General features: G+C 53.5%; 6 protein-coding genes across 6 annotated transcripts; 4 read left to right on the plus strand and 2 right to left on the minus strand.

The window, feature by feature from the left end:
* Nucleotides 1-798: 798 nt before the first annotated feature.
* On the plus strand, nt 799-1,695 carry PG986_007592 (autophagocytosis associated protein- active-site domain-containing protein; the record flags this gene model as incomplete). Its single annotated transcript, XM_066843814.1, has 3 exons — nt 799-1,137; nt 1,193-1,414; nt 1,522-1,695. The coding sequence occupies 3 exons, from the start codon at nt 799-801 to the stop codon at nt 1,693-1,695; spliced, it is 735 nt and encodes a 244-aa protein (XP_066699926.1).
* A 128-nt stretch (nt 1,696-1,823) lies between these two features.
* On the minus strand, nt 1,824-2,550 carry PG986_007593 (U2 small nuclear ribonucleoprotein B''; the record flags this gene model as incomplete). Its single annotated transcript, XM_066843815.1, has 3 exons — nt 1,824-2,135; nt 2,201-2,417; nt 2,483-2,550. The coding sequence occupies 3 exons, from the start codon at nt 2,548-2,550 to the stop codon at nt 1,824-1,826; spliced, it is 597 nt and encodes a 198-aa protein (XP_066699927.1).
* A 485-nt stretch (nt 2,551-3,035) lies between these two features.
* PG986_007594 (uncharacterized protein) lies at nt 3,036-4,206 on the plus strand (the record flags this gene model as incomplete). The annotated part of the gene is made up of 3 exons (XM_066843816.1): nt 3,036-3,258; nt 3,314-4,141; nt 4,199-4,206. 3 exons carry the CDS (start codon nt 3,036-3,038, stop codon nt 4,204-4,206), a joined length of 1,059 nt encoding a protein of 352 aa, XP_066699928.1.
* Nucleotides 4,207-5,310: 1,104 nt separating this feature from the next.
* PG986_007595 (uncharacterized protein) lies at nt 5,311-5,496 on the plus strand (the record flags this gene model as incomplete). The annotated part of the gene is made up of 1 exon (XM_066843817.1): nt 5,311-5,496. The coding sequence occupies one exon, from the start codon at nt 5,311-5,313 to the stop codon at nt 5,494-5,496; it is 186 nt and encodes a 61-aa protein (XP_066699929.1).
* Nucleotides 5,497-6,690: 1,194 nt separating this feature from the next.
* On the plus strand, nt 6,691-11,357 carry PG986_007596 (vacuolar protein-sorting protein BRO1; the record flags this gene model as incomplete). Its single annotated transcript, XM_066843818.1, has 2 exons — nt 6,691-10,658; nt 10,712-11,357. 2 exons carry the CDS (start codon nt 6,691-6,693, stop codon nt 11,355-11,357), a joined length of 4,614 nt encoding a protein of 1,537 aa, XP_066699930.1.
* Nucleotides 11,358-13,591: 2,234 nt separating this feature from the next.
* Nucleotides 13,592-15,644, minus strand: PG986_007597 (uncharacterized protein; the record flags this gene model as incomplete). The annotated part of the gene is made up of 2 exons (XM_066843819.1): nt 13,592-15,067; nt 15,549-15,644. The coding sequence occupies 2 exons, from the start codon at nt 15,642-15,644 to the stop codon at nt 13,592-13,594; spliced, it is 1,572 nt and encodes a 523-aa protein (XP_066699931.1).
* Between the last annotated feature and the right edge of the window lie 839 nt (nt 15,645-16,483).

The raw sequence follows: 16,483 nt of genomic DNA on the forward strand, positions 1-16,483 counted from the left end.
GGCTGGATGGTTCCGTTCTTGGCGGGCAGGCGGGCCTTGCTAGGTAAGATGTAGGTTAGGTAGTAGGTGGACAAGTAGATCAGCACAAGCCCGCGTCGCGTCGTCTGTGCCAGGCTCGGCATCCCTTCTGCCGGCCACCGCATGTGCACTACACCAACAATCTTAATCTCGGGCAGGTGTGCATGCACATTGATCATTGACATGGATTCAGATATTGTGTTCTCCTCCAAACTCGTGATCTACTGCTGAGTATATCTGGGGACTGCAAAGCGTGCTTTTAGAAAGAAGGAGTGCTCGTGATATAGCATACTTACCCAAGGTACCTAAGATGGATGTATCAATTGAATGCACTTGAAGTCCGAAATGCTGGCCATAAAAGTCAACGCAGATGCAATCCACCACCAGATGTTAGGTACCACCATATTGGCTCACTGCAAAATCACACCTCCTGCCTGCCTCTATAGAATCTCTCCACGACACAGAGGAATCATTGCATCGTTCACGCATTTTCATCCAAGTTCATGGAACGAGCCAGATGCTGACCGAGGCCGTTTGTACATTTATGCGTGTCATCCCACAATTCGGCAGCAAAAAAACGACGGTGCTGTGAGGCAGACGCTCGCATATCCTATGGATAACTGAGAAATTAGGCAAGTAGGTTTGATTCTTCTACAACCACTCGAAGCGTTTCCCGGCTTAGACAAATACCTACTGAATAACACTGACATTCAAGTGTATTTGGGCTTGCCAGGCCTACATTTTACCTTCCACCCCATTATACTGTAGACCAGCGTCAAGATGAGTCATGCGACAGACCACCGATCAACCTACCGCAACTACCCCTTTCTGGACAAGGAAGAGTTCGCTGAAGCCTGTCATTTCCTGGATAGTAAGTACTGCCAGGCCCGGCTTGGCCCTCTACGCCGCCAATGGAGGTTGGGTGTGCACAGTGGCTTGGACATGTCCTTTGGGATGGATTCCGGCTATGCAACCTTTGTCCAAATCTCCCGACCACTGGAGGACACCGCAAATCTAGGCGACCTAGAGGCGACCTTAAATAGTTTCACCATGACTGAAGCAGCGGGCAATGACGCAATGTCAGTTGACATGGTAATGGACAGTGACGAGGACGACCAGGTAAGAGATACAGAGACCGCCCAACACATGAACCACACACGCTCAACTACTACAGGAAATCATCATTAGGCACCCCTCCAAAGCCAAGTTTGGATATGTCCGATACGAGATTCACTGGCATCCAACCTATCGTGCACCGTGTCTCTGGTTCAGCCTGCATGACTTGCCGGGGGACGAGAGTGCCTTCGATATTGACACCGTTTTCCGACGTTTAGTACCTGACCAGTACAAAGACGCTCTCCGACGAACGGGAACCATAGGTGGCATCTCAGCAGATGTAAGTCGTGTTCGAATTCAACTATAGCTGCAAACCGAGTCAACGTCAGGCTCGTCCTCATCCCGGGAGTCTATTGATCTACCTTGTGGCTAATGTTGGCTCCACAGCATCACCCTTTAACGGGTGTACCTTCATTCTTCGTTCATCCATGCTTGCTCAGCGATGCCATGGCAGGCTTTGACTGCCCAAAGGAGGACTACCTTATGGTCTGGCTCGGCCTCGTTGGTGGATGCGTTGGCCTATGGGTCCCAAAAGAGATGGCTTTCAGCAACAAGGCCTGAACCACTCAAGCCAAATCCGAAATCCGTACCTCCCTGGGAGCGACCAGTTATTTTCTGTCGTGTCATTGAGGTTCATCGTGAATGCCATCGTCTCTTTGTGGGTATCATGTATTCGAATTCGAGCTAGTTCACTCGTCGTCGCTTTCCTCCTCCATGGCGACATCGGAGTCGCTATCGTCCTCTTCCTCCTCATCCCGCGTGCGCTTTTGTCCCCGAGCATCAGCCCCAGATGTCTCGTTCGAAGGCTCAGAAGTCGGAGGTTTCGAGGGCAAGCCACGAGGCGCAGGCGCGGTGGCAGCGGCGGATCCGGGCGTGGGGGCATTGAAGATACTCTGCTGGACTTCGGACATCTCAACGTTGGCGGCTGCAGATCCAGGCATTTTGTATGTTCCGTCAAGCTTTGCCACCGTATCCGACTTGGACTTGGCATATGAAATTCTCTACCAAGACATACATTAGTATGTTTGCTGGACAAAGCAAAGGGGAAAACAGGGCGGCAACGTACAAGCTCCCTTCCGAGGAAAGTGAACCCCTCCAAAGTTCGCATTGCCTGCGTGGCTGCTTGCATATCGCGAAAGACTATGTGTGCTTGACCGCGCATCTTCGTCGTCTTGAGCGCGACGACATCTAGAACTGGACCATAGGTCGAGAACAACATGTAGAGAGCCGTCTTCAGGTCGGCCTTCTGGATCTTGGCAGACGGGAGGTTGGTGACGTATAATCTGATGCATTGTGTGAGCATTGTGCCCCTTGTATATATCGTCGGCGACTCGGATGAGTGACTTACGTCTGGTTGGGTGGAATAGGTGCCTTGGCCCCTCCAGCCTTCGAAGCTGGCGGTGGTCGAGCGGCCATGTCGAGAGAAGGGGAGTAGGACCACGAAGCGGCGCGCAATACCGCTACTGGTGCTAGATGATCCGCGATAGCCTCGGAATGGCGTACAATACAATCACGAACCGAGTACTTGTTTGTCTGGTAATGGCTGCAAGCTGACAGAGCACGCGACTATCACATTGCAAGGTCGGACTGGTCCAGCTCAAGCAGGCGGAATTTTGATCAATAGCAGGGACGGTACGTAGTAGCTTCCGTTGGAGCGGGTACGTACCTGCCTGGCGCTTCAGCCACACGTATCCGCTACTGCCACAATTCCATAGCAACCACCCCGCCAATTGCGACTGACTGCCACGGGTGGGGGTCTGGTCACTTCTCCTGAGCCGCACCTGCCGCGCCCGACTTACGTACATCCTCTGAAGCTCCCAATCTATACCTACCTACCTACATCCTTCTTACCAATACTCCGCCAAGTGATAGTCGAGAGCTCCTCCTATCACGCCTTCACGATGCCAGGTCCTGAAGTGCACCATCTGTTCCATCGGCCAATTGCCGACCATTCCTTCTCTGCCGACCGCAAGATCCTCGCCGTCGCCAAGGACTCCGCCGTCGAGCTTTACGGGAAGGTTGCTGGAGCTTTCAAGCTCAAGGACGAGCTGAAGGGACATGATAAGACCATTACAGGTGTCGACATTTCCCCCAACAGCGGTCGCATCGTTACTTGTTCTCAAGGTACGGACTAGGTTGTACTCCTATGAGTTCCGTGCCAGTGCTGACGTTGAAATAGATCGCAATGCCCTCGTTTGGGAGCCGTCTCCTACAGGCTACAAGCCCACGCTAGTCCTGCTCCGGATCGCCCGTGCCGCCACTTTTGTTCGATGGTCGCCGTCCGAGACCAAGTTCGCTGTTGGATCCGGAGACCGAGTCATTGCTGTCTGCTACTTTGAGGAAGAGAACGACTGGTGGGTTTCTAAGCATCTGAAGAAGCCGATCAGGAGTACCATCACTACTGTCTCTTGGCATCCCAACGGGGTTCTGCTGGCTGCCGGATCCACCGATGCCCATGCTAGGGTCTTCTCCAGCTTCATCAAGGGCGTCGACGCGCGTCCTGATCCCAGTGTTTGGGGCGAGCGTTTGCCCTTCAACACCGTCTGCGGCGAGTTCATGAACAACTCGGCTGGGTGGGTCCACTCTGTCGCCTTCTCTCCCAGCGGCGATGCTCTAGCCTTTGCAGCTCATGACAGCAGCATCACTGTTGTCTACCCTACTGCTCCGGAGCAGCCGCCACGTGCAGTCATTAGCATCAACACGCAGCTCTTGCCTTTCATGAGTCTGATCTGGTCCTCGGAGAGCGAGATTGTGGCCGCCGGTTACGATTGCGAGGCCTTCCGCTTCCAAGGCGATGCCTCGGGATGGCAACTGAGCGGTACTCTGGAGTCCAAGGGCAGACCTGGCTTGGGTGACGAGCGTGAAGAATCCGCTTTGAATATGTTCAAACAGATGGATCTCAAGGGCAAAGCAAAGGATGACACGCAGCTGAAGACTGTCCATCAAAACACCATTTCGACTGTGCGAGCGTACGAGTCTAACGATGGCAACGTTACCCAGTTTAGCAGTAAGTTTTGACCGCTGCTCCCTTGTTTCAAATAATACTAACATATACAAAAGCCAGCGGAGTAGATGGAAGACTTGTGATTTGGACCCTTTAGAGAGAGCACCCCACCAGATAGATGGTGAGACATTAAAAATGAAAAGGAACCTGCTCGCCTGAGTTATTCCCAGCACTTCTTATGTTTCTGCAAACAGGGTGACTGTAAGGCAGCCGATCTACTAGCCGCTTCTTTCTTACTTAGGCAGGAGCTAAGACAAGATACAGATGGCGATGAAGAACTGGCCGCTTTCTCAATATGTATATCTAGATTACTCCAACCCCCAGTTTCTCTTGCCCGAGATACCAATCTCAGCATCTTAAACGACGATTTGAGAAAAGGATGCAGGCTAACAAATCGCCAAGTGAATTCATCTACAAGCAAAGAGAAGACCTTCTCCCTCACCATGTTGGACCTGTGGCCGCAGGAACCCCTCTGAGCATGAGAAGCGATCTAAGTCACCCAAAAGGGCAGGGTGTTGGAAGTACGCTTGTTACTGAGCAGGATATCCGATTTCAGGGGCACAATGATGCCTTGCAACAACGTCCGAGTAACACTACATGCAGTCAAATCTCCCCGAGGGACAGCCCTTATTGGTCCGCCAGTTCTTTTTCCCCTACCGCATTTCAACCGAGGCAGCAGCCCTCTGCATACTACCGATCTACTCTACAAAACGCTTGGCAATCACCGGCTTATGTTCCTCCGCCACTGCCATACTACACTCCAGCCCAAAGGCCCAAGACTAATATGAATTACCAGATGGATGGTGATCAGCCTCTCGGTGGCCAGCAGCCGACGTCTTTTACACCAGGCACCAGCCACAGCTCCGTTGCCAGTGCGGGAAGCGTTGCAAACGGTGAATCTGATCAAATACCGCAAGTCTATATTGCCATCGGAAAAATCCATGAAATCTGTCTGCGAGCCACAAGCACCTATCTCGGCGCCCTTGACGCCAATCGCCGCGCTCGTGAGAGCTGCTCTCCCATCCCCCAGACACCTAACCACACGGACCCGCTTGGTCGCCCCGATGATGGCGACAGCAACCGCCGGGTTCCCCAGCCGTCCAGCTCGTTGTTGAAGAATGTCAGTGCCATCTGCAACCAGCTCTGGGTGGGCTCGCAGCGCGATCGGCTAGATGTGTTTGAACGTGGAGCGCGAGGCAGCCAAGACGATGGCGCTCTTGCTGGAATGGGCCGAGACGGTGGTCCTCGGAGACTATGACGAGTGGGCGTTGGCAGGGGAAGATGCTTTTGGAGAGTTGTGCGTGCTGGTCGCCATCTCTGCGACTGGTTGGGTGTCCAAGAAAGCATCGACGCCATGAACAAGTTGGAAACACAGTTGGCCGACGAAGGTGGTGGTGGAATCTGGAGTGGGGTGAGTGTATCGTCATGAGAACACATAGCTCCTCATTTTGTCACACACCAGATTGCACCTGTGAAAAGCGCGGGGAACTATGCTGTGTTGACGGCAAGGTATGGTCGTACGGGAACATTGATCCACTGGAACGGCTACTGGGTGTCTGGATGCAGAGCCGCCAAGTCTGGCACGACATAGAGAGTAGGCAGTAACAACATTACCTACCAACACGGCGCGGCCAACTATAGACACAGCGACATATAGCTATGTACTGTTATGCCGGGTTTATGTGCTCCTGGCACCGGGGCTGTTCGTCGTGTCAAATGTATGTAGACGGCGGTGGGGTCCACTACTTGTACTGTTTCTTCAGATCTGGGGATTGAATGACGACATGGCTGCACCCCTGAAATGCAGGCGATACATAATAATCTCAACTATTTTCTACGTGGAGGCATCAGGCACAGAAGAGGAAGGAATGGCCCTGACTGGCCAATGTACGTACTGCCAACCAGCCTTGCAAGCTTCGGCTTTGGGGTTGCATGTTGCTGCAAGACGAAGATTACTTAGAGAAAGAGTTGAGGCAAGGCAAAGGATTAGGTACAATCCCAATCCCATGCCCGGCCAGCAGGTATGTAGGAGGGCACCATAGTGCATTGGACGGCCAAGACGGCAAAAGGAGTGGGGGCGATTGCGCACGCCCTACACGCTAGCACCTTTGCTAGCACCTTTGCACCCCCAGGCACCCCCCAGGAGCCAAGCTGAGACGGGCCTGCGGGTTGTGCCACTGTGTCGCAACTAGGACAAGGTACAACATCCAGCCATCCGTTGATACAGCACAGTTAGAAGACGCCAGTGAGGCGATGAACCCATAAGATTGAAACACGACACTTCTACTCTCATGGTTTTTTTCCCTCGCCAACACTCTGATAATCCTTCGTTTGGTCGTATTATCTACCCCTGTACCGCCAAGCCATCATCATCATCTTCTTCTTTCCTTCATCAACCGTAGCCACCTGCACTGCATCATCCTCGAGTTTCCGGAGCTACTACCTCGTCCATTCGCAGCTGACGCTTATCTGAAACCCACATCGACTACCGAAGCTCGAAGCTTCCTCCGCCTTGATATGATCACCACGTCCCCGAGTACCAGTACGCGATCATGAGGGCAGTCAGCAGAGCTCTGCCGGCGCCGGGACGTTGGCAATGGCGGACGGCCATTTTCTATCTCCTGGCCGTCTCCTTGTTGCAGGTCCTGTTGGTGCCGGCCGCCGAAGCCAAGGACGAGCCCGCCATAACCGTCACCGACTTCGACCACAACCCAATGAACATAAACTACTTCAAGGGCTCCGATACTGTGCTCTTCCAAGACCAGGACACCGGCTCCATCTACCGTTCCACCGACGCCGGCGCGAAATGGGCCAAGGTGGACGAGATTGGCGAAGGCAAGGCCTACGCGCTGGTCATGCACGAATTCGAACCGACCCGTGCCTACGTCCTGACCACAGGCAGCACCCACTGGAGGACGCATGACCGCGGTAAAACGTGGGAGACCTTCTTCACGGATTCAAGGCTGAGCCGCGTCGATTACCGCGGCGAATGGCTCAGATTCCACGCTGCCGACCCAGACCGCATCCTCTTCCATGCCATGGACTGCCCGGCCATTTTCTGCGATGAGTTGGTCATGTACACCACAGATGGATTCAAGACAGATGCAAAGTTCCTCCGCGGCGGTATCAAGGACTGTTGGTGGGCCAAGTCTTCAGATCTCTTCTCTACCACGAGCGCGGACCACGACAACTCGAGGATTCTATGCATTGTCCTGGGCGAATTCTCGCTTTTCCACCAAGATAACCGGCTTCTCATATCCGACAACTATTTCAAAGCAGACTCTAAAGATGGCGTCACTTCCGATGGTGTCGTACACGAGTTCGAACCCAAGATAGACGGCCTCAATATTGTGCGTGGTATTGCCAACTTGGCAGTCGTCAAAAAGTACCTACTTGTTGCTACGAATGCCAAGAATACCGACGAGATGGCCCTGTTCGTCACGGACGATACTAACACATGGCACCGAGCCGTCTTCCCATCCGACCAACGTATTACTCAGGAGGCATACACCGTCCTCGAGGGTACCAACTACAGCATTCAAGTTGACGTTATGACGGGGCGTCCAGGTAATCCGATGGGAGTCATGCTTACCAGCAACTCGAACGGTACATATTTCACAAGGAACTTGGAGCACACGAACCGTAATGCTGTCGGCCATGTAGATTTCGAGAAGATCTCCGGGATCCAGGGGATCTTCATGGTAAACCAGATTGACAACTGGGAGAAGGTCAAGGCTGAGGTCAGAGCCAAGAAAAAGCTAAAGACGCAGATCACCTTTGATGACGGGCGGACTTTCGAATCTGTCAAAGAGGGCGATAATGAACTTCACCTCCATTCGATCACAGAGCCAAACAATGTCGGTCGCATCTTCTCAAGTCCCGCCCCAGGACTTGTTATGGGCAACGGCAATGAAGGGAAACACCTTGGTGATTACTTGAAAGACTCTAGCCTCTATGTTTCCGATGATGCCGGAAAGACCTGGGTCAAAGGTCCGAAAGGCCCACACAAGTACGAGTTCGGCGACCAGGGGTCCATTCTCCTCGCTGTACACGACAGCGAGAAGGACGATGTTGGTGAAATCAAGTACTCACTGAACCACGGAAAAGAGTGGAAGACTCTTTCGCTCCCGGACAAGCTCAAAATCAGGCCCTTCTTCTTGACCACTACACCAGACTCTACCAGTCTCAGGTTTATACTCACCGGCGAATCTGGAGACAAATCTTCGACCAAGTACCATCTCATTGCCATCGATTTTGAAGGCATGCACGAGGCTACCTGCAAGGAGAGTGACATGGAGGAATGGTATGCACGCAAGAATGACAAAAACGAGCCAACATGTGTCATGGGCCACAAACAGAAATTCCACAGGCGCAAGAAGGATGCCGAATGTTTCATCAAGAAGGAATTCAAAATGCCGCTCCCAGAATCCGAAATATGCGAATGTACGGACGCCGATTTCGAGTGCGACTTCAATTTCGTCAGAAAGGATGGAGAGTGTGTAAAGGCCGGTCCCGTGGTGGCCCCGGAGGGTGCCTGCAAGAAGAACGACCCGGACGAGGTTTTCAAAGGCTCATCTGGTTGGCGCCTCATTCCCGGCAACGATTGCAAGCGCAAGAGCGGCTCACAGAAAGACGACACCAAGGAATGGAAGTGCTCGGATGCAACCTCGGGTCCGCCGGGCCCGCCAGCCAGCGGAAACATCACCAACGTCCAGAATGCCATCAAGGGAGATTATGACAAGTTCGACAAACATTATCTCGAGCGAGGTGACACCTCTCAAGACAAAGAAGAGACTATCATCATGAGACCATTCAAGGCCAGCTCCGGCAAAGGCGGGCCCATCATGATCACTCACGATCATGGAAAGAAGTGGGAAACCCCCGATATGCTCAAGGATGCTGTTGTGTGGTCCATCACGAGCCACCCCTATGTCAAAGATATGGTCTTTTTCATCAGCCACAAAGGTGAAATCATCTACTCAGTTGACCATGGCAAAACCTTCGACACTTTCAAAGCCCCTCTTCCTCCAGACACGGGGGCGAGGGCGAGGGCACCGCTCGCATTTCATCCTGACAACAAAGATTGGCTGATTTGGCATGGTCTCAAGTGTCCTTCGGGCTCGAAGGACAACTGTCATCTTGAGGCATCTGTTTCTAGCGATCGTGGTGACCAGTGGAAAACTGTAGCTCGATATGTCAAGAAGTGTGAATTCACAGGCAATAAAGCTTACAAGAACTATGGTCGTGAGAACTTAAAGGAGATGATCTGCCTCAAGAAAGCCCACGAGGATAACAAGGATACCACCCCCAACCAGCTCGTCTGGAGCGAGAACGCCTTCGAATCCGAGGAGAAGGTTCGCCAGGAGAACGTCAAGGAGTTCGCTACTATGGCGGAATTCATTGTTGTGGCGAGTGAAAACCAGACGGCAAAGACGCTCATGGCATCGGCAAGTGTGGACGGACGACAGTTTGCAGAGGCCAAATTCCCATACGGGTTCGAAGTTCCACACCAGCATGCTTATACTGTCCTGGACAGTTCGACACATGCGGTCAACCTCTTCGTCGAAACCCATGACGTGAAACACCAGAAATTCGGCTCGATACTCAAGAGTAACTCGAACGGAACGTCTTATGTCATGAGCATTTCCGGCGTCAACTGCGATGATGACTATTTTGTGGATTTTGAGAAGATGCTGGGCTTGCAAGGTGTCGTATTGGTCAATGTCGTTCAAAACCAAAAGGGTGATTTGTCCGAGAAGAAACTCTTGCAGACGAAAATCAGTCACAACGATGGCGCCGAATGGTCATTCCTTCCGCCGCCACGACAACCTCTTAAGGACAAGGACTTCTCTTGCTTCACAGGCGGAGAGGGCAACGAAAAGTGTGCCCTCCACATCCATGGCTACACCGAGCGACTTGACCACCGAAAAACGTACTCGTCGGAGTCAGCTGTTGGCATCATGTTTGGTTGGGGCAATGTCGGGCCGGTCCTGGGGGATGCGAAGGATGCAGATACGTTCATGACCACCGACGCCGGCATCAGCTGGAAGGTGGTAAAGAAAGGGCGCTGGATCTGGACCTTTGGCGACCAGGGATCAATAATCGTCCTTGCGCAGCGTGAAACGCAGACGAAGACCGTCTCGTACACGGTCGACGGAGGAGAAACGTGGAAAGACCACCAGTTCTCTGACAAAGAGATTGTCATCAACGATATGACAACACTGCGGTCCGGCTCCTCGCGCAACTTCTTGCTGTGGGGTCATCAAGGGGATCAACTGCTCACCATCAACCTGGACTTCACTGGACTGACTGATAAACCCTGCCGCGTAAACGATGACTTGGAAAAGTCCGACTATGACCTTTTCACTCCTGCGCACCCCAAGCAACGTGATGGTTGCCTTTTTGGACACAGGACGCAATATCTGCGCAAGAAACCGGACCGACAATGCTTCAACGAGCGACCATTGCTTAGTACTACCAGATACGATAACTGCACCTGCACCCGGCAGGATTACGAATGGTAGGTCATTCTCGGTTTCAACGTCTCGCGAATTCTCTGCTGATATTCCCTAGTAACTACAATTATGAGCTGGACAGCCACCAGCAATGCAAGCTCGTGGAAGGGCTTGAACCCATGTCACTGGAGCAATACTGCAAAGACAATCCTGACGCCAAAGAGTTCTACGAGGCATCAGCCTTCCGACGTATTCCTCTCACCACCTGTAGTGGTGGCCGAGAACTTGACAAACAGGGCGAGCCTCAGCCTTGCCCCGGCCACGAGGAGGAGTTTGAACGGGCACACGGGGTGTCTGGCGTTGCCATCTTCTTCGCCGTCATCATCCCCATCGGCATCGCGGCCGCGGCCGGGTGGTGGGTGTACAACAACTGGCAGAGCAAGTTTGGGCAGATCCGGCTCGGGGAGCAGAACAGCTTCGACCACGAGGCGCCGTGGGTCAAGTACCCCGTCATCGCGGTCTCGGCGGTGGTGGCGGTGGCGGGCGCGCTGCCGCTCCTGGCGTCGAGCCTCTGGCGTAGCGCCGGGTCGTTGGTCAAGAAGGCCACGGGCCGCGGCGATGCCAGCTACAGCTGGCTACGGGGTACCGGCGGGCCCCGGAGGTTCACGACTCGCGACAGCTTCGCGCGCGGGAGGTCCGATTACGCCATCGTGGATGAAGATGAAGGCGAGCTTTTGGGCGACGACAGCGACGAGGAAGTTTAAAGCAGCTAGAGGAGGAGCAGGAGGATGGGGTGTCGTTCATACATAGCAAAGGTTTTTGTTCTATATGGTTATTTCTGTGGGCTGTGTAGAGGCGTACCCCCAAATCCTGTGTGAAGTCTGTACCAAGGGGATAATGCGGCCGTTTATCTTATAGGAGGCGTAGGAACGGGGGTTGGCATCGGTACGGACATGTCATTTCTTTCTGTATTACAAACTAGAGTAGGTGGGACGACGGCGGTGTTTGCATGGCGCTTCTGGCTAAGGGAGGCAGGCACGCGGGCGCAGATGCTGCGACACTCTGTCACGAATAAGTCAATTGGTTTCTCTACATCTACCCTGTCTCTCCATTTTCCCCCTTCTATATATATATATATATAGAAGTATATATGATTATATATGCATACATACAATCCTGTCGCTGAAGACGAAGGCGAGATTGAGCAGTTTCGGCGCAACTTCGATGCCTGTCCAACGGAGTAGTTCCAGGGGGGAAGGTAATGCTTGCCGCGTGGCGATTTGTCGTATTCTGCGTGGACGGTGTAGGTGACTGCATGGCATGGCTTGCATTAGGCATGCGACTGCGACCTATCATTGCCTTTGTGCTTCTTCAGTAACAGCAAGGCATACACGAGCAGGCGAGCATGCATACGTATGACTACATGCCAATCTCCATGCGAATGCGGAACGGATGGCATGCGTAATTCGGAGCCTGGAATGGGTTGCAATGTTATGTATAAGAGCCTCAGCTATACCTATGTGTGTACGGTGCAACACCATGTCTTCTTGTCTGCCCCCGAACGCCATCATGTCTCTTTGGTTCGTTCCCTTGGGGCATGATAGAGCAGCAAGAGCTGAGAATGTGACCTTTACGGTTGTTTTTTTCTCTTCCCTCCCCTTTCTCTTGATGCTAACCAATCTTGCCTGCATTGAACATGTGTGTATGTGTGTATGTATGTTGATGTAGGCAAATGTTTTAGGACAAAGACCCGGTAACGGACTGTACCCTCCATCGCCATGTAGACCGTATGCATGTCCGTTAATGGCATATGCATGTCTTGTCTCCCCTGAGACATGCAGAGCTGCTAGTTTGCAGCCAGCAGTCCGCAGTTGCTCGTATCGTGCCTTTCCTACAGGTCGGCGGCGCATGCGATTAATAGGCATGCCTAGGTAATGTTCGAATCGGCGTGCCGATCGGCCTGTGTCAGAGGGAAAAGGGAAAATGGGGAAACGGGGACCGGCATGGCCGCTAGGCGACTGCGACTGCGACCCCTCCATGTCGCATCGAGTTTTTGGGAAGAGGTCCGCTGAAACGTGTGCCCTGTTGGAGTGGTTTAATGCCTCCTCCGACGCTTGAGCGTGCATATGCCTACTTATACTCCGACAACCTAAGAGGCTCTTTGATGTGCTCGGATGTTGCTGCTAATGGGCTCGCTTACCAGTAGCAGCCTGGACTGGCCCAATCATCTTTGCAGCCAAAACGGACCCGTCTCCTTCTTTTCGGTGACCGACCCGCGCCATGGGAACCTGAGCGTCCACTAATGGAAAAAAGAGAAAAGAAAAAGAAAGAAACGAGGGGCCCCTGGACATGCTGGCATGCATGTACCTGCAGCAATGGGAGGCCAGGCAGACAGGCGGAGGGCCCGGTCCCAGACCAGGGAACCCGTGCCTTGCCAAGCTGGGGTTTAGTAGAGGGACAGGGGCAACGGTAGTTTCCATGACGCAAAATAAGGATTGACGGACAGTCCAGATTTCGACCTGCTTGCTGCGTCTCGAATTGGTCACGTTCTGTCGATCAAGGGACCAACCAGCTCTTCTCTTGATCCGCCAGCCGCAATCGGCCAGCAAACATGGCAATGGGACTACAGATAGGACCGACGAATAACAGAAGAAGCGATGTTTTTGGTCTTGATGATGCCGTGGCTCGCATGACCCACGATCCGAAATGTTAGCAACTCTATGACCTGATTCTGGCCGAACCAACTGTTCCCCTTCTTCTCCCAACACCAACGCCGTAGCCATGCATGCGGTAGCGCCTATGAATTTCAAATGATATCTTGGTGACACACAGGTAATGGTCGCTTGGCAACGGGGAAATGCCCACCAATGAGAACCCCCGTCGATAAATATTTTACAAATGAGAAATGATGACCAGCCCTTCTTCGCTCCCTGTGTCCGGCTCCAATAGATATGGTGCTCGTTCGTCATCGAAGTATGGATAATGGAAATCGCCATTCTTAATTTCGGGTGACACGGTGCCAGAATCGTTTCATGGCACCGCCTTCGCAGGCCGGCGCCGCAGACCCGTCCAATTCGCTGAAGAATCTCTCATAGTCCGCCTTGGATTTGGCATCGGCAACGCAAGATGCCTGGTTGGGGGCAACATCGCCGCGCGGGGCAGACTGTGACATTCTACCGGCACGTGTGTGTGAATTCCTCTGCCAGCCGTAGATCTGGTCTTCCGAGGCCCGCAGGTCCGGTCGGGTAAGCGTCATTCGCAACGTCATCTCACGCGAGGCTGATGGGTCCCGCATCGAGCTCTCTGGATCCCCCGTCGGCGGGGCTTCGAGGCGGGAGCATGCGTTCTTTGCAGCTTGTTTCTCCTTCTCTGGGGAATTAGGCGTCATGGGTGTATCCGGGTCCGCAACAGACTCATCGTCGCTGTATATGGAGGAGTGGTCGTCTGAAAGGAACGTCTTGAGCTTCTCCGAGTCATCCGAGGTCTTGTGCCGCAAATCGCCTTTGTTCGGTTGCTGCGACTCCGGACATGGCCTGGGGGCGCCAGCATCATTGGAAGGGAACCCAAACTGGACAGCTTCGTCAAACTTCTGAGGCGTCGACAGATACGCACGTAGCTTCAGTCGAGCCTCGGGGTCCTGGTAATGCGCAGCAGCAGAGTCGATAGAAGCCGTCGACACATGAGAGGCGTGCCTCGGCGTTATAAGTGACAGTGCCCGGGACTTCCTTCGGCCGTGTTGGTTCTGCGGATCGGCAGTTCCAGTCGGGAAGGTTGGTGCCCTGAACATATCCCTCGTACTCGGCCGGCTCGACGAGCCAGGGGTCTTTCCAAAGGGCATCTTGCCGATGGACAGGCGACGGCGAAAGGAAGGCCGGCGCTCTTTGGTAGGTGTGGCCATTGGCTCCCGGAGGTTGGCGTGGCAGTCGTCGATATGGAGACTCAGATCCAGATCCTCGTCTTCCTCGAGCCACCGGAAGCTGTCGTAGAACGTGTTTCGAGCGGTTGCGTGCTGAGAGGGGGGGTCTTGCAAGTCACTGGCACGAGACTCCATGCTGGGGCGGCAGGATGACAGGGTGGGAGTCTCGACCGGCGGGCTCAAGCGCCTTACTTGGCGTTGACCAGCCTTACACCGGGCTTCGTCGGCAGCTTCAAGGATTACACTCTGCCGCAACTTCCTGGCCAATGCCACTTGCTCCCCTCTCGTAAGGGTATCTCCGTCTTGTGGAGGCAGGGAAGAGTGGTTCAGCGGCAAGCGGTCCGCCGAAGCTGCATTAGTAGCAGTCTGATACAATGGGCTTGGCCGAGTATAAACCTGTCTGCCAACAGCGCGGCCACTTTGATCTGCTAGGGCCTTCTCATTCAATAGCAACAGCTCGGCAACATTAGAAGTGGTCGTAGTGTTGTTGACGCCGCTGTTGCCGTGCAGGCCCGACGTTGACTGCACTAGTTGTAGCTGCTCAGACGTCGAGAAGTACTAATAAGAAGCAAGTTTTAGCCGATGATGCGAGGAGCGGAAAGTAGGCAAAGCAAAAAGCGAGCAGTTGCTTAGGCGCGGGTCAGGTATAAATAAGCAGTGCCGACGGGAAGAATGCAACAGTTTCAGGCACGAAAGAGAGAGAGGGAAGAAGCAAATCAAGGCAAGTCAAGACAAGAGCTAGCGCGGTAGATGGGAAGAGAGAGAGAGAGAGAGAGAGAGAGAGAGAGAGAGAGAGAGTAGCCATGTAATGTACATGTAGGAAGAAACCAAAAGGCGCAGCCGGTGCAGCAGGTGCAGTGAATCAAGGATGGGTGAATGGGATGGGATGAGATGGATACTGAGACGCCCGCAAAGCGTGGGACCTTGCATTAGGGCCTTGGAGGTTCAAGTACTTCAGGTACAAGGCGAGATGACAGTGATGACAGACATCCATCCGCTTGATCCAATCCGACCATTGATCGGGATACCTCCATCATACATTGGATCGCTCTTGATGCCTGGCCTGGCGTGCTGGGGGCAGACGAGGAGACGGGCAACTTGGCCCTTTGCGATGCGCCCAAAGCGTCCAGCCCATAGTGTGCGTTTGTGTGTGCGTGTGCGTGTGCTGCGCTGTGAGTGTAGTAGGTAGGTTAGGTACCGCTACTACGGAACCAACCAACTACCTCATAGTACCACTATCGGCAGCACTAATAAGGGGGTCGCTGGGTTGCTAGGTCGCAGCTCTTCTCGTGGCTCGGGGGCATGGACCAGACTTGATCGCCGTGCACTGCTACCGCTGCCACTACCGCTACCGCTACCGCCACTTCCCACCCCCTTGCACCATAGCATAGCATAGCAAAGCATAGCAAGCATAGCACATGGCACACACACCACGACCACTACCACAGTGCTGCATGGCCTTGCATGCAGCTGTCGGGTGGTGGTAAGATAAGTGGGATAAATATGATGGTAGCACTTGGATAGGAGGAGGTATATCCCTGGGCTCGGCCTGCGCTTGGCACGAGACGGCAGAGAAGAAACCTCGTCCTGCATGCACGCAATGCAGACCAAAACGAAGGCAAAGCTATCGCTTCAGAGACAGGGCTCCTTGCTGGCGTCTGCTGACTGACGTCGAGCGATCGCCACACTAAACTACAACCTACCTACCTACCTACCTACCTACCTACCTACCTACCTACCTACCTACTTGCGTACCACCGTACCTACACTTCTTGGACTCAATCAGAACCTGTAGGTTACGTACCCAAGGTATCTTCTTAGGTACAGGCAGGCAGGCACGTACAAGCAAGCTACTGCAGTAGTGCCGGTAGGTAGGATTAAGTGTGAAGTAGTACTGTAGCAGTGGGCAGCAGTCGGTAGGCGGTAGTCTTTTTCTGGGTAGCGTGGGCGCTTCGCCGCGAGCAAGAGCCAACT

Source organism: Apiospora aurea, assembly GCF_038362705.1.
Source record: "Apiospora aurea strain CBS 24483 chromosome Unknown utg000005l_segment0_segment0, whole genome shotgun sequence".
Lineage (NCBI taxonomy): Eukaryota > Fungi > Ascomycota > Sordariomycetes > Amphisphaeriales > Apiosporaceae > Apiospora > Apiospora aurea.